Source organism: Oryx dammah, unplaced genomic scaffold (genome assembly GCF_014754425.2).
Source record: "Oryx dammah isolate SB20612 unplaced genomic scaffold, SCBI_Odam_1.1 HiC_scaffold_21, whole genome shotgun sequence".
NCBI lineage: Eukaryota > Metazoa > Chordata > Mammalia > Artiodactyla > Bovidae > Oryx > Oryx dammah.
In genome coordinates, this window is record NW_024070205.1 from 24,745,368 (window position 1) to 24,769,080 (window position 23,713).

At 42.6% G+C, this 23,713-nt stretch overlaps 1 protein-coding gene across 5 annotated transcripts in view; it reads right to left on the reverse strand.

Moving 5' to 3' along the window:
- RABGAP1L (RAB GTPase activating protein 1 like) overlaps positions 1-23,713 on the reverse strand; it is a 722,977-nt gene that overhangs the window by 5,420 nt on the left and 693,844 nt on the right. For all 5 annotated transcript variants that reach the window (XM_040263944.1, XM_040263948.1, XM_040263950.1 and 2 more), the window contains 5 exons: positions 19,723-19,833; positions 9,672-9,776; positions 7,292-7,375; positions 3,826-3,897; positions 1,276-1,473 (listed from right to left, as the gene is read on the reverse strand). In XM_040263944.1, the coding sequence (XP_040119878.1) occupies positions 1,276-1,473; positions 3,826-3,897; positions 7,292-7,375; positions 9,672-9,776; positions 19,723-19,833 (570 nt within the window). The remainder of the gene's footprint in view (positions 1-1,275; positions 1,474-3,825; positions 3,898-7,291; positions 7,376-9,671; positions 9,777-19,722; positions 19,834-23,713) is intronic.

Here is a 23,713-nt window from a genome sequence, read left to right on the forward strand (position 1 = left end):
CTCTCTGCCAAAAATAAAATCAGAGTGCAGCTTTTTGGAATCCACACAGCCGTAGTTTTCTTCCTACACACCCAGGTGAGATTTAGTTGGCTTCCGAATGCAGGAAAAAAAAAAAATGTAGAGCTAAAAGAGTTACCACTAAAACCCAGAATCTGTGCTTTCTCTGATCAGTGACAGGAAACCTCATTTTACCCTTTCCTCCCCCTTGCAATTTAGGTCCTATTTAGGCTGCAACCTGAGAGAAGATGTTTAAAACCACAGGTAAACATAAGCATATGGATGGAAAGAAGTTTTACTGATAGTATAAGCATGAATGAGTTTTGGGTCCCAACACACAGCCTGTGGCCCTGGGAATGTACAAGGTCTGGTGCAGAAAGTTCAGGATCATTAGTGTGGTGCAGTGGGTGCCCTGGCAGGATGCAGTGAGGGTAAGGATCACTGATAGAAGGAAATGCGAACAGTCCATCAGAAGCCAGGACTGTTTTCCTGATTCTGATATCCTCCAAAGTGGAACGAGATTATGGGGAAAGGGATTTGGCAAAATCAGGTAAAGATGAAGAGGGACTCCAAAGAAAAGAATGGCTGTCAGCCAACGTTCAACTGTTAGGGCAAGGATAGCAGGAGGGGTTTGGCTTTTCAACTCTAAGCATCAGCTAAGTGACCAAGTTCAATGAGAAAGGACCATGGCAAAAAAAAATCTCAGGGTAAACTAAAAAGGCATATACTTAAGTTCCCATAAGATGTGTGTGTGTGAAATTTAATTATTAAAAATTTATTTAAAACTACGTGTTTATTTTTGTTTAGTTGCTCAGTTGTGTCTGACTCTTTGCAACACGACTCTGCAACCACACAGATGGCAGCATGTCAGGCTTCCCTGTCCTTCACTATCTCCTAGAGTTTGCTCAAACTCATATCTATTGGGATGGTGATGCTATCCAACCATCTCATTGTCTGTCGTCCCCTTCTCCTCCTGCCCTCAATCTTTCCCAGCATCAGGGTCTTTTCCAATGAATTGGCTCTTTGCATCAGGTGGCCAAAGTATTAGAGCTTCAGTTTCAGCACCAGTCTTTCCAATGAATATTCAGGGTTGATTTCCTTTAGGATTGACTGGTTTATATCAGTGGTTAAAAGTGATGTAAAATACAACTCATTAGTGGGCAGAAAATGTATTCATCATATATGGTGTAACATTCCATGATTCTGAGTTTTAATACTAGAATATCCTGGACCATTAACTTTTATTTTTTCTTATTGGTCTTTTATCAAATCACCAACCTGGATTTTACACTTGGCCTCCACCAGCTGCAGTTTGGTTTGTGCCAATTCCAGCTCCATCTCCCTCAGTTGCTTCTTAAGAGAGTCCTTCTCATCATCCGATTCAATCCCCTGGTCCTCTCTGCTTATGGCCGCTACTTTCAAAGCTCCCTCCTTGCTGAAAATGTCACTGCAGTGTTTACATGCCATCATCTTACCCTGAAATATCCAAAAGAGATAACCAGTATCGAACTGCACTTCATACCATATATCATGTCCTGAGACACTGTGATACGCTTTTTCTTTGGACACTGCTTCTGGTCACCAAATGAAGGCCCATTTATGAAAGTATTTTTTCTTGAGCTCTGACCAAAATGGTTATAATCAGCACAAAACCCAACTATCGAAGATAGGTGCTACTTTTTCTTAAAGTAACTATAGAAAAACTCTGGAGATAGGAAGTGTTATAGCATTTTCTTGAATGCGTTCTAGAAATTTTACTCTACCATTATCCTTACTGGACGCCAAGCCCATGGCATATACTCTACATGCATTAATTACCTCATTTAACCCTAGAGCTACCATATGATTAGGTACTATTATCATCCCCATTTACAAATGAAGAAACTTAAAGAGTACAAGTAAACTTGCCTATGGTAGACAAGGAAGGTCATTATGAGTGACCTAAGTCTACCCTAGCAACAAACAAATATTGGGTTGGCCAAACAGTTCATTTGGGTTATTCCATAACAGGGTATAGAGGTACCCAAACAAATTTTTTGGCCAACTCAAGATATGTCCTTTTGTTCAGCTTTAAGGAAAGATGGTCGTTATTGTTCAAGGTGATAAAAGTCACTGGGTTACATGCCTGGACTGTCCATCAAGCAGAGAGCACTGAACAATAGCAACAAAACTGCTGTTTTCTTAAAATATCTTCAAAAAATTTAGAGATAAGGGATATTATAAAACATTTCTATTTTGATGTCCTACTGTTACAAGCTCAGGATGTCCCTAACCATAACCATGCTCCTCTCTTCACACATACACACACACACACACACACACACACACACAAAGCAACCGTGCTCACACTTCTGTGTCACCGTGCATGACCCCACCATGTAGGCCTAAAGGCTTTGGTGTCATCTTTTCATTAGCTGCTTCTTCATTCCACTGGTCATTAAATTCTTTCTCTGGTATGTCCAAGCATGTCTCCCAGGCCCAAAGCCCCAAAAGTCACCTTCCCAGAGCAAGGTTCAGATCTTTCAGTTCTCATGTCTCAGATTTTCAGGTTATAATTTATAAAATGTGTATTCACTGAGTATTGTGTGCCAAGTTCTAGACTAAGCACTTTATATACATCATCTTATTTAATCTTCAAAATGACCTTATGAGGTAGGTAATATCTCTAGTTTACAGAACACAAAATAAAGCTGTGCTTAGTTGCTCAGTCATGGCTGACTCTTTGCAACCACATGGGCTGTAGCCCACCAGGCTCCTCTGTCCATGGGGATTCTCCCGGCAAGAGTACTGGAGTGGGTTGCCATGCCCTCCTCCAGGGGATCTTCCTAACCAGAGATCAAACCCACATCTCCCACATTGCAGGTGGATTCTTTACCATCTGAGCCGAGGTTAAATAACTTGTCAAGTTGTTAAATGATATGCCAAAGTGCCTAGAATGCATTTACTTACTAGTACTGTATAAACCTGAGTATATTCAAATTGAATTGCATCAGGTTTCTCTAACACTGGTCCCAAGAGTGGGCTGTGCCAACGGTGCTGCTTAAAGAACACCAATCCATTTAATTTACTCCTGGTTCTGTAGAATAAGCTATTGCTCTTATCAAATAGAAAAGAAACACAAGGATTTCTACCACGAGGGGGCAGCATATAAATAAATGTGACTCTGTGACCCCATGGACTGTAGCCCACCAGGCTCCTCTGTCCATGGAATTCTCCAGGCAAGAATCCTGGAGTGGGTTGCCATTCCCTTCCCCAAGGGAATCTTCCTGACCCAGGGATTAGAACTCGGGTCTCCTGCATTGCAGGCAGATTCTTTACCGTTTGAGCCACCAGGGAATCCCTATAAATGCTATAGGTTTTCTTTACATCTCTAAAACACTGGTGGAAGAATCCACCTCCAGCTGAGTTCTATATTGCCCATGGTGTCTAGTGTTTAAGAGATTAATGGATTGATCCTACTGGGCTGCACAGTGAAGTCACATCAATCCAGGCACAGTTGGGATGCCGGCTTCTGAGGGTTCCCAGGTTGCCAACATGCAAGAAAGCTCAGGGGCCTTGTGTGCCAGGGCTGAAATCTAACCTCTTTTCCTGTTACCTGTCTCTGACAGCCCACAAGGTCTATGGGCTTTCATCTGGCCCACATCCCAGTTCAGAGACGAATCCTATTCTCCATAATTCCTAAATCCTTTGTAACAAAGGTAGGGTGGGGGCTGTATTTACAGGCTGTCCTGCCTGTGGTATGTCACCATATATTGGGATCAGGTACTCACTTAAGATGACATGAATTGGGAAGACATTGTATGACAGAACTGTTTCATTCTTTCTCACCTTTACTACTTCCAGCTCCTCCTTGCTGGCTGCTTGCTGTTTCTCCAGTCGGGTACTCAACTGGGAACAGATCTAAGAGAAAGAAAAGAGCTGCTTTATTAGAAACTACAACGACTCATGTAGCATGTGCACACAGCTGTTTATTCACCCATATATCACTCTAGCATCTCTGACACTTTGCAAATTTGCCAGTCATTCCCACAATGAGCAGCAGAAAGTCTAAGCCTGTTCTGTGTGTAAAGCACATTTCTATCTCAGTCAGTAGTAAAAACACAGGGGATAAGTTTGATTTATGTCTGTCACAAGCTTTCGTGACTGGTTCCAGAGAATTCCTGTCCTCACTTTGGAATCAATCTAGAATCTTGCTGACTGTCTACTTTGGGCAAGGTACTATTTTAGGAATCTGATGAAAATAATTCTGAACCAGAAATGTCTCCTGTCTCCTACAACACAGTTTCTGTTTTCAATCACAAGTTTCTTTAGGAAGTGGCAGAGTGAAGTTTTTAAAAGTTAAAATGACCAGAAAATAATAGAGACTTAAAACTTGAAACAAGAGGTTTGGCAACACAGAATAAAATGAAATGCCTGGAAGTCTAGCTCTATGACTTCCTAGCATGGTGTCCTTGGGTATATTCACTCATCTTTCTAAGCCTCAGTTTCTTCAGCACTTTTCACGGCACTGAAAAGTACTGTGCTGTGATAATCTCTGGGAAAGAACATTCACATAAAGGTTTAGTATAGGACCATTAAATAACATCTCATCATTCTGAAACAAGGTGTTAACAAGTACAGGGAACAGAAAGAAAGAAGTGCTTTCAAAGTCCCCCAAATTGTGTGTGTGTGTGTACACCGAGAGACCGAGCCCAGAGAGAGATATATCTCTGCAGAGATATATATATATCTCTCTCTCTGTGCTCAGTGTCTCAGTCATGTCTGACTCTTTGCAGCCCCATGGACTGTAGCCTGCCAGGCTCCTCTGTCCATGGAATTTTCCAGGCAGGAATACTGGAGTGGGTTCCTCCTCCAGGGGATCTGCCCACTCCAGGGATTGAACCTGTGTCTCTTGCATCTTCTCCTGCATTGACAGGTGGATTCTTTACCACTGTGCCACCTAGGAAGCCCTATTTACACTATATATATACATATAAAACTGGAAGGTCAAGAATTACTAAGTCCAAGTGAAGTGAGAATCTTTTTATTTTGGGAAAAAAATGGAATAAAACATTTAGGGGATGTCAAATTTTCAAGTGAAATTTGGACTAAAAACATGAAAGGTCTACCTCTATTATCAAAACAGACACTTAAAAAAATCCCAGTCTATAGTTTCAGAGATCAGAACTTGTTGAGTTCAGTCTCCAGTTTCTCTAGATCCAGGCCTAGAAACAATAGGCAGGACTGTACTGGCTGATGTTAAAAGGAAGCAATCTCTATAGCAATTCTGGCAAACCATAAACCATTTTAAATAAGCCCAAACCTTCTGAAATACAGCCAATTCCAACTACAGAATGCATCTGGATTATATGTTTAATTATTTTCAAAGAGATGGGCCTGCTGCTTGAAGTGCTTGCCAGATAATATTCAGGAGTCGTCCCAAGGACTGCTCTTAGAAAAGTGCTGCATACGGAGGCCACCTATGGCCCAATGTGACGGAAAAGATGCATCTGCAGTGATGACAAGCACGTGGGCTTTGATGTTCCTCGTCCTGCTTAATGTCTAACCAGTCCTTCTCCTAGTTATCCAAATTCAAAGTGTCCTTAGTACCTCTCTTGCATTTCTTGTTCTCCATTCTCACTGCTATCTACTGTAGCTCAGGACCCGTCCTGTCTCAGTCAGCCTCTGCTGTTGGCCTCTGGCTGCTCTCTGTCTGTCTTTGCCTGCGCATCTCTCCACTTGCTCCCACAGTTCTCCCTGGGACCGAGTGGTGCCAGTTCCATGTTCCCAGTCATGCCACTGTCCTGCTACAAACAAAACGAAGTACAAACTCCTCAGCCTGTCCCTGAAGATGTTGCCTGAACTCGGCCCCAACTCATCTTTGCTTTTCTTGCCTGTACTTGAAACTCTTGCTAAACAAAACTGTGGCTAACCAACCTCCCATGCCTTTGCACATGCTTTTTCCAACCTTTCTAGCCTTTCCTTCTCCATCTCCATATGCCTGAACTTCACCTTATCTTTGAAGCACAGCTCAAATCACTTCCTTCTCCAGGAAGGGATTCCTTATCTCCCATATATAATTCCCTCTCTTAATTATGGCCAAGTTTTACCTATTACAAGATCAGCTTCCAGAGAAGAGAAACTGAATCAATTTCTCTTTTATTCCTCCAAAGTATCAAGCCTCACATGCAGCAGGCATTAAATAAACATATATTGATTATATATATATATATAAATAAGCATATAGATATAAACAGATTATAAAACAGAGTAAGATAGTTCTGAAGCCTTAGTTCTAAGCAATCTTCCAAGAAAGGGGGAAATCCTTGTGGAAAGATATTCATAATAACAAATGAACTAGTTTTCCTCCAAAAGCATGAACAATATGACTGACATTTTTATTTATATATCAATAGCAACAAAGCATACTCAGTGTATTAAGTGATTCTTTCTAGTTGGAAAGATTAAGGGAGGTTTGTTTTCTTTGTGTTTTTCTGCACTTCCACAAGGGACATACATTTTATTTACAAGCAAAAAACCATTTTTTAAAAAAGTAAGACTTAGACTTCTAGCTCTTTTGTGAAACAGGAGACCCTAGGGAAATTTCTGGATAAGTAGGTGGCATATGGTGCCTTAATAATTTGGGAAAGCTGGAACTTGAACAGTCGAGTCAGGGTCTTGTGACAATAAGCTGATTCCTGGCTATGTATGCCCCAGCCTAACCAGCAGGGACCAGTGGAGCTGGAATGGAGGCTTTCTGAGACCCTGTCTGGTGATGAGGTCAGAGATGTCCTCAAGGAGAACAGCCCCTGCCTCCACCCCCCAACCCCGCATTAAAAGATCATTTTAAGGTTCACAAGAGCTTTCCTGCTAGGCACTTAGCCCCTGTTGGGTGAGGCCACAACAGGCATGTGCAGAAAAGAGCTCCTGTGTTCTCTACTGTGATAGCAAAGGACGCACGGATCTCCTAGCTGTACAAATGCTAAATTCTAGTGCTTGGCAAATGTGATCTACTGGAAATTAGCTTCTGAGTAAGGCAGAGGCAGGATCCCAATGGTAATAAGATTTCTCATTCCTCTAAATCTATCAAACATTGAAAACAACCAACAGATTGTTTTGCTCAATTAAACTTCCCATGTTATCAGCAAGCATGTCTAACCACTGTCTGTTTCAGAGGAGAAAATGAGCCAACAAATATAATCTGTGCAGTGCAGCGACTGTTCTGGAAACTCTAAAAACAACCAAACAAAATTTCCTCAAAGAAAAAAGTGAAACAAATACTTCCACAGTGATGAAGCCCACAGGGGCTCATTACCTGTTTATACTCAGCAATGATAGCTGTAGTCTTCTTGATTTCATATTCCGCCTTCTCTAGCTGTTTCCTGAAGACTTCTTTTAGCTATAAAGAGTAAGAATGAGAAACATCAAGACTCAATCCAAATCTTCACACATTCCCACCAATATCCATATTCAAGTGTGCCTGATTCCAAGTCAACAACAAGGTAGACAACTGTCGAATAAGGGTCCATTCAGAAGCTACCTTTATTCTCATGAGTCTGAAACAAAAAACATCAAGGCAGACACTGCATGTACTCTTGATGCTCTGTCACAGACTACTGAAAAAACATTTCAGGCCTTCTTTCTCATCTCATATCGACTCTGTTGTTACCTCTCTGGAGGTAGAAACAAGAGGCTTTGGGACTGGAGTCAGAAATGGAGGTGTGGACTAAAGAAACACCGACTTTGGAAGTTAGAGTGACATACGATGCAGTACTTGTTACAGTCACAGAAATACTAAATTATGAATGCTGAACCTAAAACCACAGTTATTTCTGTAGCTTGGCAGCTCAAGAAGAAGGTTAGAGCAATCAAAAGGCTTAGATGTCACCAGATAAAAGGGAAAAAATTCAGTTCTCCCAAGATGACCAAACAAAAACCAACCCTGGTTAATCTCCAAGTACATAATCAGAAAACAACTGATGAATTCTGCTTTGCAGCATCCCAAAATATGAATGGAGGATACTTGGTACTTCCAAATTCACAAGTTATTGCAATTGATAGCTGAACTTCTCATTAGAAGATTTGGGAGTTTCTTCATATTTGCTACATTCTAAACTTTTAAGAGCATTTGTAGGTTATACTGATTCAAACTTATTTGTTTTTATTGGTCTCCGTTCTTTATCTTCCATAATTCAAGGACATCAACCATGCCCTTTGTTCCTTCTGCCATAAGCTTCCACTGACTCAGGGTCAACTTAGGTAGCTGAGAGGCTTTGAGTAAGTTCACTCAGTTTCTCTAAGTTGTAGTTAACTCATTTGACAAATGAGAATAATCTCTATCTCATAAGGGAACCATAATTAAAATAGGACACACACACAAAAGGAAAATCATAGATTAAATTCCTTTGTTAATAGCTTTATTCTTTACCTAAAGTACTGAAGTAGGCCCTTAAAAAGCAGGAAATAAAAGAGTAAAACCCATCAAAATGCCAAGATCAAACCAATAATCAGCCCCTGAATATTTTTGATTACGTTAAAAAAAATTCCTGGTCCACTATAATTGCCAAAACATTTCATTATTTAGGGGAAAAAATGAAAATCCTGGAATACTTTTTATAAATTCCGGAAGATGCTAAATAACACATCCCTTCATTAGTAACTTTACTGGAACTTTTGCTGGTTGCTTGGAAGGAGGTCTTTGAAATGTTTTGTGTTCTGTTTCATATTTAGTATTTTTGATGTCTCTGAATGAAACTCATTAAAATAATCCAGCTACTCATGCCTGGCTGGGACAGACAGAGATGGAGACCACTGGTGAAACAGCCTGCTCTTCCTTATGGAAGCCGGAAGCTCTGATTCCAGCTGTCACCTGTCACCTCTGGGGCTCCTTGGCAATGGTGTGTATTCCAGCTGATCACCCTCACCACTCACATGAAGACAGGAGGGAGCTAACTTCAAGGCTGGTTCCCAAAGGGTTTCTTTCTATTTCCTCAGAGAATATGATTTGAGAGTTCTGCCAGGAACAGAAATGTTGGTGCTGCTTCTTCAAAGTCATCAATCCAGAAAATGAAGCGTGACTGATGGAGGCAAATCTCAGCAGAGATCTCTGTAGGCATCTGGCTTAACAATCCTCATAAATGACTTCAGAGAAGTCAGTCGTCTCGGAGATGCAACACGAAATTTACAGATTTGTCACAGCTCTTGGGTCATAATTCTAAGCTCTTAAACTTGGAGAAGACTTAACACTCTTGCTAGACATCTCAGTGAAGGCAAATTCCTGAAAGCTGTTCCAGGGTGGAAATGCTGCCACCTCTCCTAACAGCCTTCGGGAGAAATGACTCAGTGCTACTCACATGTACCGCTTCAGCACCAGCCTTGATTTAGAACAAATTTAGCTTTACTTCATATTTAACTGATGCTAGGAAAGACTGAAGGCAGGAGGAGAAGGGGACGACAGAGGATGAGATGGCTGGATGGCATCACCGGCTCAATGGACACGATTTTGAGCAAGCTCTGGGGGATGGTGAGGGACAGGGAGGCCTGGCATGCTACAGTCCATGGGGTCGCAAAGAGTCGGACGTGACTGAGAGACTGAACAACAACAACAACTTTCCTTCTTGTTCATAGTATTAATCAGGTCCAGGAACCAATGCACCCGCGTAAAGCCTGGCTCCCCACCCCTCCGTGCCTGTTACCTGAGCCGTCTCTTCTTCCTGCTTCCTCTTCTCTTCTTCGGTCTCCACCAGCCTCTGCTTGGTCAAGAGAAGCTCCTTATTCAGCACGTCTGCCTTGTCTTCTGCCTGCAAGTCAGAGCGTACTAGGCATGAAGAAGGTGAAGAAAGCATGTACATACTTTCTGGGACAGCATCCCCGGAAGCCTTTCTTTCTCTCTGGCTCACCCGGGGGTGGGGGGTAGGGGTGGTTGCTTTCAATGAATGCCAACTAGGTACCACATGCTCGGCACACGTTATCTCTAATCCTCACAGCAAAAATTATTTTCCAGATAATGATAGCAAGGTTTGAAGAGATCATATAACCGGACTGGGACACCCATCTAAGATCAGAGTCACAATCCGAATTTGGATGTGAATGACATGGAAGGCCATGCTCCTTCTAAGTGTTTCTTCCACATTTTCAGCAGCCACAACAGCACAGACTCTGAGGCTATGGTAGGACGGGATGAAGGGCTGGAGCCTCCCTGGGAAGCTTCTACCTGGTGATGTGTGGGGCACAGCCAGACAGGAGGAGCAGACAGGCTGATCTGTGAACCACAGTTAGGTGAGAAAGTTTAAAGATCAGCTGAGGGAACCTGGCTCACCAGGGTACTCACAACAGCAGTGAGTACAGTAAGGAGAAATGAAGACCAAAAACCCGTAACAGGGACAGCCCAGAGGCAAACTGAAGTAAGGACCAAGAATCCAGGTACACAAGACCGTATTTCTAGAACAGCCAAGAAAACTCAGAGAGAGTGCTCTGCTCTTAATTTGGATACAGAGCCAAAATTCACTGTGAAAGCACTGTGTGTGTGTACATTTAACTTAGTTAACATGTGTCTGCCTGCTTTACACATTAGGGCTCTTACCTCACCCTTACCTCAGCTTCACGCTCACTTCTGCAGCACAGGGTGGCCTGAGCCCCGTCCCACTCAGCCCATCCGAATCGGTTCCCCACCCTCATCTAAACTCATATTTCCCCTGGTAGCACTTGCCATGATCTAGAGTGACAAACTGTGTGTGTGTGATGTGTGTGCCTTGCCCACTTGGCTGCAGGCTCTAGGAGGCAGGAGCCCTCTTTCCTGTGCTCATCACTACACCCCCAGCACCAAGCCCAGGACCAGAACAGAGCTCATGCTCCCGAAGTGTTTACTGAGTGAATGGACGTGGTTCTCTGAGTTATCGGAGAAGCAGACTTGGGGGAGGGGGCCACAGGATGAGTTCAGCAGAGAAAACTACAGACACTGAAGACAGGCAGCTCTTTGAAGAAGCCATCCCCGGCTGACAGCAGCAAAATGCTGTCTAAGTCACTGTGAAAACTGGCCAGGTGGCCCTCTGTCTGTGTTTCGCCGTATCTCCCACGTGTCCAGATGGCTGGGCCAGCACAGTCTGCTGGGTCCTGGCAGAGAAACTACCTTCCAGCTTCTCGGTTCTGTCTTCCAGTTCCTGATGTCCCCACAGCCCAGTGCTCATAGCTGTTTTCAGATGACTTGGAACTGCCGGGTAGTTAAAGTGAAAAATTCCCTTCTGAAGACTCTGAAATTTGTTCTGATACATTAGATTTCAGGAAGAAAATCTACACGGCAAAAAACACATCCTAAAAGTAGAGATGGGCCTCAAAAAAAGCAACATGTATATGCAGGTTTTAATAAATTGTAAGATACTAGATGATTGACACTATGGACACTTAAAACTGAGAATTCTAGAGCGGCAAACCAGATGACAAGTTACCCACAAAGTGGGAGATGCTCCCCGAAGTCTCTAATGAAGGGTCTCCCAGTGGCAAATCAAGAGCTCGCATTGATGGATGCTCCTCTAATTGCCTGAGAGCTTGGTTCAACTATCCTTCAGTTGTTCCACTATGGCATTAGCCTTTGAAAATATTTACAAGTAAAAAAATTCAATTTTCTAGTAAAAGAAAAAAAAAAAGAGGTCCTGATGGCTTCAGTGTTTAAGTGAAAGTGTTAGTGGCTCAGTTGTGCCTATCTCTTTGCAACCCCATGAACTCCAGCCCACCAGGCTCCTCTGTCCATGGGAATTCTCCAGGCAAGGATACTGGAGTGGGTTGTCATTTCCTTCTGCAGGGAATCTTACCGACCCAGGGATCGAACCCAGGTCTCCCACACTGCAGGCAGGTTCTTTACCATCTGAGCCACCAGGGAAGCAAAAATCTTATCAAATCTGTCTCCCTAGAATGGCTGCCCACTGGTTAAGGTTCTACCCCAGAATTTCTGAGTGACAGCCTTGCTAATAAAGACGACTGCACTTTAACTTCCTCTTCCTGTACCCCCAGCAGGTTCCGTTTTGTAAAAAGAATGGTCCTTTTAATAACACACATCATGACACTCTGAAACAAATGTTTTCTAAGTTTGGTTTCTCGAAGGAAGATTCACTCAAACAGTGAGCCTTCTGTAAACCTCTGAAGAGTCAATGCTATCCTGACATTTAGCACCAAGCTTCTGAAATTCTGCAGCATATCTAAATGCTTACAATTTTGGAAATATCTATAAGAAAAGGAAAAAAATCCACTTCCCTGAGGAAATTTTTAATAAACAAGAAGACTCTTGAGAGTCCCTTGGACTGCAAGGAGATTGAATCAGTCCATTCTGAAAGAGATCAGCCCTGGGATTTCTTTGGAAGGAATGATGCTAAAGCTGAAACTCCAGTACTTTGGCCACCTCATGGGAAGAGTTGACTCACTGGAAAAGACTCTGATGCTGGGAGGGATTTGGGGCAGGAGGAGAAGGGGATGATAGAGGATGAGATGGCTGGATGGCATCACCGACTCGATGGACGTGAGTCTGAGTGAACTCTGGGAGTTGGTGATGGACAGGGAGGCCTGGCATGCTGCCATTCATGGGGTTGCCAAGAGTCAGACACGACTAAGCGACTAAACTGAACTGAACTAGCTCCGTATGATGAGAGGGCCTATCATTGACATAAAAAGCACACTGCTGCACATTCTTCACGAGGCCAAGATCACGTGACCTCACTCTATTTCTATTCTCAGATCTGACATCTGTCGGAGTTGCTCTGGGTCCCACATGGGAAAAGCCCCTGGAAGCTGCATCCAGAGTCTCTCCTTCAAGCTTGACAGTGAAGAAGGGGTGATTTTGCTCATCAAAATATAGCCAGATATGAATTAACGTCTTCCTCCTTCTAAAAATAGTCTTCTGAGTCTCTGTACAGCCAACCTCGATACCCCGCTTCAGTAGAAACCATCTTTAACGTTAAAGGCATCTCCAGGAACAGAATACTAAACAGACAGATATTCAAATTCTATCTTTGTGCCCAAATGATAAAACCTTTACCACAGTTTGATAAGACTGAGGGGACATTTGTCATTATCATCTTCGAATCACGTACCAACATCTCATAATGCCTTCCTGATATGAAACCTTCTGAAAGTGTTAGTTTCTCAGTTGTGTCTGACTATTTGTGTCCCCATGAACTATAGCCTGGCATGCTCCTCTGTCCATGGGATTCTCCAGGCAGGAATACAGGAGTGGGTTGCCATGCCCTCCTCCAGGGAATCTTTCCACCCCATGGACCAAACCCAGGTCTCCTGCATTGCAGGCAGATTCTTTACCATGTAAGCCTTCTAATTGTTATCTAACTTCTATGACAAATAATATGCAGGTCAGGAAGCAACAGTTAGAACTGGACATGAAACAGCAGACTGGTTCCAAATTGGGAAAGGAGTATGTCAAGGCTGTATACTGTCACTCTGCTTATTTAACTTATATGCAGAGTACATCATGAGAAACGCTGGGCTGGAAGAAGCACAAGCTGGAGTCATGAGTGCTGGAAGAAATATCAATAACCTCAGGTATACAGATGATACCACCGTTATGGCAGAAAGCAAAGAAGAACTAAAGAGCCTCTTGATGAAAATGGAAGAGGAGAGTGAAGAAGTTGTCTTAAAATCCAACATTCAGAAAACTAAGATCATGGCATCCAGTCCCATCACTTCATGGCAAACAGACAGGAAAACAATGGAAACAATCAGAGACTTTATTTTCTTGGGCTCCAAAATCACTGCAGATGGTGACTGCTGCCATGAAATTAAAAGGCACTTGCTCCTTGGAAGAAAAGTTATGACCAACCTAGACAGCATATTAAAAAGCAGAGACATTATTTTGCCAACAGAGGTTCATCTAGTCAAAGCTATGGTTTATCCAGTGGTCATGTATGGATGTGAGAGTTGGACCATAAAAAAAGCTGAGCACTGAAGAATTGATACTTTTGAACTATGGCATTAGAGAAGACTCTTGAGAGTCCCTTGGACTGCAAGGAGGTCAAACCAGTCAATCCTAAAGGAAATCAGTCCTGGGTGTTCATTGGAAGGATTGATGTTGAAGCTGAAACTCTAATACTTTGGCCACCTCATGTGAAGAGCTGACTCATTTGAAAAGACCCTGATGCTGGGAAAGACTGAAGGCAGGAGGAGGCGATGACAGAGGATGAGATGGTTAGATGGCATCACCGACTCAATGGATATGAGTTTGAGTCAACTCCGGGAGTTGGTGATGGACAGGGTGGCCTGGTGTGCTGTAGTTCATGAGGTTGCAGAATCGGACACGACCTGAGTGACTGATCTGAACTGAATCGATGACATATAAATGAGAGAGACAGGCACTTGATCTGTGATTACAACATGAATCAACTTCTCAGAAGGCTCTGCTCTAACATTAGGGATGGGGCTCTTTCAGAAATGATTTCTCAAAGGACTGACCAAGGCAACTGTTTAGTTGAAAACAGAACAAAAGAATGTGTCACTTGTGACCTGCAGCGTTTGGTTCAACACGAACTCCCTGTGGTCAGAAGGGACCTGCACTGGGCAAGCACTGGTTGTGTCTCTTGTTTTTGTTCCTCGGGGACAGAAAGAACAGGAAGGGCCTGAAAGCAGGTAACCAAAACTGAACTGGAGATGTATCTTTGGTTCATTTCTGATCACTGAGAAGGCCTTACTGAAGGGGCCCAGAGGGTTGGGGGCAAGTTGTCAAAAGAGAAGCTCTATCAGAGAGAAACATGAAGAGCTGCTGGTGCTGAGGGAGCCTGAAGCCAGGTCTAAAACGACATGGGTAGGAAAGAACGTGTTTCTTTAACTACCTGATTACCTAATTAGTGTTTGTTTGGTTTACATATTGTCTCAAATACAATCTGCTTTCATGCTTGTTTAATGTTTGCCAGTGTTCTGCTATCTGAATTAAGAGATTTGATTTTGATTAAGCTGGGAATGAAAAAGTACTGGGCAAACTGGGTAAAGGCAGACAAAGCCTCAAGCTAATGCCCTTCCTCGAAGTCTGGAGGGGCTAGGTGCCTAAATTGCAGCGACAGCTTTTCGATATAAACCCCACTCGGGCAGAAACTGCAAAATCAGATCTTAGGAGGAGATAGCAAGTTTTGAATTAGCAATTCAATGACACAGCAATTTCATTCTTTCATCTAGATAATAAGCTTCAAAAGGCAGAGGGGCCAGGTCTTAACTACTGTTTTAAAAAGAGAATGACAGGCATGAGGGAGGGAAATAAAGAGAAGGAATAAATGAAGGAATCTTTTCTTTTGGGACTGATCTAGTAGCTCCATGAGATACTTAGGTACTCAATAATTAATTATTTCAGGAGGACTCTAGCACCTTTTCCAGACTAATCCACAAAACGAATTTTTGGGGGGTGGAGAAATAATTTTTTAAATAATATATTTGCAACCCCATGAGCTGTAGCCTGCCAGTCTTCTTTGTCCATGGGATTGTCCAAACAAGAATATTGGAGTGGGTTGCTGTTTCCTTTTCCAGGGGATGGATCTTCCTGACCCAGGGACTGAACCTGGGTCTCCCGCATTACAGGCAGATTCTTTACTGTCTGAGTCACCAGGGAAGCCTCTAACCAAAGGTACTTAAGTAATTTAAGGTCTTAGAAAAGATAAATAATTGAAAAAGGTATAAAGATGAATATAAAAATTAGACTTACTCTTATCACCCAGAAATATCTAACAGCAACATTCTTTAGAGTTTTCAAAAATTAATTTGTTCTTTATTTTTATTTTTGGGTGCCTTGGGTCTTCATTGCTGCACTTAGGCTTGTTGCAATGAAAAGGGAAAAACGAAGAATGAGTTTTACTTTTCTTTCCTGAGAACAAAGAAGACGGAGAGAACAGTGAGCAGGCCTGATCACTCCTAGTTTTTAACAGGTCCTAATGTGTAGCCTGTAACTAAGCTTGCCTTTCTGCCCCCTGGCTCTGCATGAGCTGCATTAAGCACCTACTAGCCTTTAACCCTATGCTAATTACATCCTGTATCTGGTGCTCACCTTTACAGCACTCTCTTTGCAGAGCGCTCCATGTCATTTTTTCTCTTTTTGCATTATAGAAAGAAGGCCACAGTACAATACACAAAAGACAATGGAGTCAACTACTAGGCTATGGGACTGCCAGACCCAATTAACAGGCTGAGGCTAGTCTGCAACTGTTTTTGAAACAATGCAAGAGGAAGAATACATCTTTACACTTTTGTTCCTCATCACCGACCCCGGAGGGCAAGCCCTCATCTGTAAAATCCTCCAGATCCCTCACAGGCTTCCCTAGTGGCTCAGATGGTAAAGAATCCACCTGCAATGCGAGAGACCTGGGTTCCACTGCCCTGGATTCGATCCCCGGGTTGGGAAGGTCCCCTGGAGCAGGGCATGGCAACCCACTCCAGTATTCTTGCCTGGAGAATCCCCAACAACAGAGGAGCCCGGCGGGCTAGTCCATGTGGCCACAAAGAGTCGGACAAGACTGAGTGACTAAGCACAGCACAGATTCCTCATGGAAGTGGGGCACAATTTTTGAGGCATGTACCTGCTGTGTCTCCCTTCCGCCAGCTGAGGATTAAATTCACCTTTCTAGTTCCCCCAGACTCTTGTCTCTGTATTTTTCATTAGGCCTCAGTAGTCAGAGAAAGCCAGGGTTTTGGCGGCATCAGGCTCTTCTCTAGCTGTGGTGAACGGGCAGCCTCCTCTTCTCTGCAGCGCACGGGCTTCTCGCTGTGGTAGCTTCTCTTCTTGCCCAGCACGGGCTCGTGGGCCCCTACAGCACAGGTTCAGTGGTTGTGACACACGGGCTTAGCTGTTCCTTGGCATGTGGGATTTTCCTGGACCAGAGGTCAAGTCTGTATTCCCTGAATTGGCATGTGGATTCTTATCCACTGTGCCACCAGGTAAGTTCCGCTTGTGGCAACATTTTGATGTATTTCTGTTTCCCTGTCGGCCTTTTTCCTGTCACAAGGTAGATTCCAGCCTCCTTTCCTTTCCTCCAGGTTGGCCCTAGGCCAGCGTATATCCCTTGCAATTTAGATGTAAACATTATACACAGATAAATTTACTCTTTTAAGAATATTATATCATTATCTTCTCATTGTTTTTAAAAATTATTCCAAAAATATATTTTACAGATGTGCCTTCATCCTTTCTTTCCATTGGACATATACTTTATTTTACTTTTTCATTCTTGTAAGTAACACTGCAGTAAACAACTTTGCTTTTATATATTTTCATGTAAGTCTCTATTTTTATAGGATAGCTTTCCAAGTAATGGTAGATATGCCAGTTGCCTCATTTATAAAATGGAAGATTACCTGCTTAACAGACTCATTAGGAAAATTAAATGAGATGATGCTTATAAATTGCTAAATAAAGTGCTTGGTGCATAGTAGGAACTCAGTAAATATTTAACTTCATTATTTTTTCACTTTTTAAAGGCTCAACATATAGCAAATACATTTAACTCAAAACATTCAATTTACAACTCTAACTCATTTGGTTGCATCCCTATGAAGTCTAACTACTTAAAACTTTTTTCCCTTTTAGATTTATTGAGATAGAGGTGACATGCAGTGCTGTGTAAGTTTAAGGCGTATGAAAAAATGACCTGAATTAAATACATCGTGGAATGATTACCACAACAGATTTAGTGTAAAACTTTTTCATTCAGCTAGCCATCTTAAGAAAACGATTAATGGATAAAATAATCAAAATGGCAGAATCAAGTGTCGGTCAAGGTCATTTGGAAAGTTAATATGGAGCCAAAAATTTCATTATAGTACTGAGTCACCACAGTGGTCTTACTTATGATAGAAGTAAAACAGTCAAGGTCATGCTGGGTCAATGGCCCTGTTGAATGGGACCCTTCTGCCTTCTTTGGTTCTTACTCTTAGTCACACATTTTTCATTTCACCTCTGGCAGCCTGCAAATGGGCTGGCTGATGCAGTTTGTGGTCCAAAAGGCAATCCTCACCCCTCATAGGGCTGCTGTTTCTACCTTCTACATCCTGTCCCAAGCAGCACAGTTTCTGTTTTATTTTGAAACTCCAGTTAGTGCTGACTCCTTCAGCTTCCTCCTCTCCACTTTCAGCACTTTTCTTAAAGTGGTTTTTATCTCCCATCTTACTATGGCCAATCCTAAAGGAAACAAACCCTGAATATTCATTGGAAGGACTGATGCTAAAGCTGAAGCTCCAATAATTTGGCCACTTGATTCAAACAGCTGACTCACTGGAAAAGACTCTAAGGCTGGCAAAGATTGAAGGCAGGAAGAGAGGGGGGCAGCAGGAAATGACATGGTTAGATAGCATCACTGACCCAATAGACATGTGTTTGAGCAAACTCCAGGAGACAGTGAAGGACAGGGAGGCCTGGTGTACTGCAGTCCATGGAGTCACAAAGAGTTGGACATGACTTAGTGACTGAACAACAACAACAATTTACTGTGGTTAAAACTTCTGAGCTGCAAAATTAGCTGTTTATATGGGAAAAGGAGTTGTGGCAGGGACCATTTTTAAACATTAAAAAAAACCTTCCATTTTAAATATCCAATCATATTTATATTATTAACGGATTTGTATTTTAAATATTGCCAATGCATAGTTAGAGTACAGGTAAAGCCTCCTTTTTTTTTTTTTTAAACAGATTCAGCCATTCTAAGTTTCAACTTTTTTGACCCCATTGGAAATACATTTTAAAAGTTAGAAAATAGTATGATGATTTTAAAACTGTGCAAGATTCCTTCTATATTGCCAATTATTTCCAAAGACACTAGCAATGGAAAAACAAGAAGTCCTAAAGCTATGAGTACTGTTGGAAAGGACGAGGAAGTTAAAGAGTTTAAGGGTTTTCTAGCAACAGCTAATATTTATTGAACACATACTACTATAGTGCTTTACTTCATTTATTTCTCACATCTTCCCTATGAGGGAAACACTTTTTAAAACCTACAGGCAGGTTAAGGATGGCCCTGGGTTATGTGATTAGTGAGTGGTGATGCCAGGACTGACACCTAGGCAGTCCTGGCTCTCTGCCCCTAGGATGCCTGTCAGTCCACCAATACACATATCTCAATGTACATGCTTCATATAAAATCCTCATGTTTACTGTAGATGAGAAATCTTGGAGCAAAAAGTATAGTAACTATAAATGTTAGAGTGGCATTAATATACTCCTGGTGACTGATATTCTCAGGTAATGATGCTGTAAGTCCTTGGTTTAGGAAAAGAAGAGATTAAGAGGGCATCCCTGCTGGCTCGGTGATGAAAAATCCACCTGCCAATGCAAAAGACGTGGGTTCAATCCCTGGATCGGGAAGATCCCCCAGAGAAGGAAATGGCAACTCAGTCTGGTATTCTTGCCTGGGGAATGCCATGGACCAAACAGCCTGGCAGGCTACAGTCCCTGGGGCTGTGAAAGAGTCAGACACCACTCAGTGACTAAAACAACAAGAGATTAGGAGGAGAGACACCAGAGAAGCTTGGAGCTATTTTTTTAAGTATCTTACACATGCTGTTTGAAAATGACCAAAACCCTAAAGGCTTGTGTTTTTCACCATCTCCAAGGAGGATAACAGTCCACTCCCACCTGCCACCTACCCATTCTCCCATCAAGCAGCTGACTCAGCATCAAGCACAGAGCAAGCCCTGGTGGGACTGCTCTGAGAGCAACTTGGTCCTTGCCCGGGAGGAGGTCACCACAGTCCTATTTCTATCTAGTGAAACCAGGCTTACTTGATCCAAGTCATTCCGCAGAGCAATCTTGCTGGTTACTAGTTCATGAGCAAGGTCATCATTCTCTTGTTCCAACCTCATGCTGGCCTCCTGTAGTCTCCGGTTCTCCCTCTGCAGAAAAAGAGCAACAGCCAGAGGTGGGCATTAGTGCCTGGACATACTATCAGACACCAATGGAGCTGGCGAGGAAAGACAAGCGACAAAAACAACAAAGTGAACTTTTGAAAGTGTCAGAAGGAGAAGGCGCGAGTGGCACAGGAAGGCAGGACTGCTGTCTGGGAAACAACGGTGGGTTAAGCGAGCGGTGCAGCTGCAGAACTCTACCCGGTGAAACTTACAACCCCTTCAGCCCCCCAGAGAGGGCCTCATCATAAAAACCATGCCACGAAAAGCAAACTTTCCAAAGCCACCCCCAATCCTGTGAGATTTTCAGAGACCCAGAACATAGACACAGGCAAGTCTTTGCTGGAAACATGCATGATAATCCCACCCTGGACCACAAAGGAAACTGCAAGACAGTAGGGATGAAATTGGGTAAACCACTAGGCATTTCTCTGAAATGTTTTTCCCATTTCAGTGTTTAAATTAACTGAATATATTTAAGATACACAGTTTGGTCTGTTTTGCTATCAACTGATATTTTCATTCTTTTTGGATATGAATGCATTTACTTTTCTGAAGGCCAATTTCTTTGTTGGTATGAGCAACAGTCCTTATGATAATGTCTCAAAGTTTGTTTTGCTTTAAAAGAAAAAACTTCAAATTAAAAGATTCTAGGTGAAATAAATGGCTGAGTTGGGTTTTTTTCCCCTTGAACTCCCAGAAAAAAATGTGAAACAGCTATATGATGAAAGAAGCAAGTCATTCATTCTTATGAAGCATGGACTCCCCTTAACCAGTCATTATATACTGTGTATATTCACTCTATTTTTCCAAGAGCAATTTAGTGTCCTCCATTTCAAAGTATCAAAAGTGCTGTCTTTGCTATTGTTAGCAGTTACAGATAATTCAAAAGAGAGCTGACAGGAAAGACATCAATGTGATGAGACCTTCCTGTTTTTCAGATTTACACTCCTAACAGCATTTTCTGCAAGCGCGGCAAAAAGTCAAGACAAAGCAGTGTTGCACAACCAGAAGACGAAGCTATGCCCTGGAAGGCAGTGTATCAGCCTGGAATGGGGAACAGAGGGGTAGAGGAGACGGAGGGGCAGGGAGTGAATTTCATCTTCTATAGAACAACCTGGACTTGAAAATAAGAAAACCTAATTTTTTTCTTTTTGTCTTTTAGAAATGGGCTAAGAAACAAACGGTAAGAGCAAAGCCTGAGACTCTTCATGGAGGCAGAAGATCCGAAAACTGGGCCAGCAGAGAAGCCAAAGAACAAACTTGCACTTTGACTACACTCAGTCAACAGGGCCCATTTCTGTCTCTTCCTTTGGAAAACATAGACTGGGATAGCTGGGAACAGTCAAAACATTTTTTAAAAGGAGAGCTACTGAAAAAGAAAAAAACAATCCCAATACAGTGTTAACACATAAGTAAAAAATATCTAATGACAGGAGAAGTGTGTATGCTATCTTTGTAGGTATTAATGTGTTGTTTAGTCGCTAAGTGGTGTCTGACTCTTTTGTGACCCCATGGACTGTAGCCTGCCAGGCTCCTCTGTCCATGGGATTTCCCAGGCAAGAATACTGGAGCGGGTTGCCATTTCCTTCTCCAGGGGATCCTCCCAACCCAGGGATCGAACCCGCTTCTCCTGCACTGGCAGGGGGACTCTTTACCACTGAGCCACTGGGGTAGCCTGTATGCTATCTTATGGGGAAAAAATTAGACAAGTAACTAGAAAATCCCATTTTTATAACAACTCAAATAATATTAACTGTGGATAGTGGATTATTTTTATTGTTGTCTTTTTTTGTTAATGTTTCCAAGTTGTCTACAATAAATTTATAATACATGTGTTTAAAAAGTTGTTAAAAAATAAAAAGTAATTCAGAATATCAATTTCATTGGAAAGGATAAAATGCCAAAACAAGAATATTTTTAAAGTTTACTCTTAATAGAAGCCTGTGAAACTATAACGGGTGCTTCTCTGTGACCAAGGTACAATGGAACCCCTCAAAACTGCCACCTTTCCAGGAACCCTTCCCCAAGACATATTCCTGAAAAGATCGTGTACATATTTGTAGGGGAAAATTATACCCATCAAATACTATATGTGTCTATACTTGAATCTTTCAATCTGTGCTGAAGTCATCCAAATTCTAACAGGGGATAGAGATTAGTCTTTCATTCTGATCTATCAAACTATGACCCCTTTTTGTGGGAACAACTTACATACTGGGTGGAAACTCAGATTAAAAAAATATGGTTCAGAAACTTTTGCAATAAACTCCCTCTTTGTCAGGAAGCAGCAGCAATATCCAGCACAATTTCATCATAACATATTTCACAAGGCAGAATGCTTCAGGCCAGGAAGAGATTTTTCTCATTTCTTGATAAATTCCTTAAAAAGAGACCATGGTAAGATGACTTGAATACCTATTCCCAAGCGTCCTATTTCTCCTGAAGTTGAACTTGGAGGTCTCCAAGGCACAAAGAGCTCCCTCAACTATTTATTTACATTGCATTAATTTGGCACAAGTGGAAATGTTGCAGCTACCAGTTTTTCACATTACAGTGTCAAAGGCTTAGAACCAAGTTAAAACAACCTTCAGGTAAGGGGTTTCCCTCATAGCTCAGTTGGTAAAGAACCTGCCTGCAATGTGGGAGACCTGGGTTCAATCCCTGGGTTGGGAAGATCCCTTGAAGAAGGGAAAGGCTACCCACTCCAGTATTTTGTTCTGGAGAATTCTATGGACTATAGTCCAGGGGGTCACAAAGAGTCAGATATGACTGATCAACTTTCACTTCACTTGAAACGCATATAATACAATACTAGTGGACACACACTTTGTTCAAAGAACTTTAAAAACATACCAGGTAGCTACTTCACTATTGATTAGATATAAATGTCTGATGGGTTATGTCATATAAGAAAGAGGTATGAACGCAGCTGAAACTTGACTGGTCATTTCGTATTACCATGGTTGTCACCACTCGAACCTTTGACAAACCGTTCAGGGGGTGGGATGGTAAGGGGAAGATCTGGGAGAAATTATGGGTGTCTGAAGGTCTATTAGGCTTCCCAGGTGGCTCAGTGGTAAAGAATCTGCCTGCCAAAGCGGGAGATGTGTGCTCGATCCCTGGGTCAGGAAGATCCCCCGGAGGAGGAAATGGTAACCCACTTCAGTAGTGTTGCCTGGATAATCCTATGGACAGAGGAACGTTGTGGGCTACAGTTGGCTCCTGGGGTTGCAAAGATTTGGACATGACTGAGCACGCACGCACAAGGGTCCCTAAAAAGCCAAATAGCCTAGGGGGCAAGCCTACTGGCTTTTGCTCTAGCAAGAAGCTTCAGTTCAGTGTCTGCAAAGCAAGCAGCACAGTGGGGAGTGTGGACCCCTGCTCTGCACTCACAGACACGTGGGGAAGCAAGCTCTGGGGCCAAAAATGCAGTATCGTCCTCCAAAGTATGAACCTGGGGGTGGTCAGATGGAGATTTTCCATGAAGAACCTGCCCACACTTACCATGGGTTAAAGAGAGATGACATGACTTGGCTGTCTCTTGCAGCCTTTCCGAGGAGTCAGAACTGTTTTTAGAACTGACTGATTCAAGAAACAGTTTGCCTTTATACTAAAGAAGATAGGTTAGCTTTGGGAAAGGTAGTAATCTTGCCTGGTTCATTCTGAAATGTTGGCAAGGGCGTCCACCAGAAGTGGACTGGAAGTGGCCCCCTAACCTCAGCCAGGGCAGAAATGCTCACACGCCACACGTCTGCCCGAGCAGATGTGCTGACCGCTTAGAGCCCATAGACAACACAGGCAAATTGCTTCCCTTGCCTTTTGGAAAAGACTACAGGAGACGATGCTTACATAACCCTACAAATTC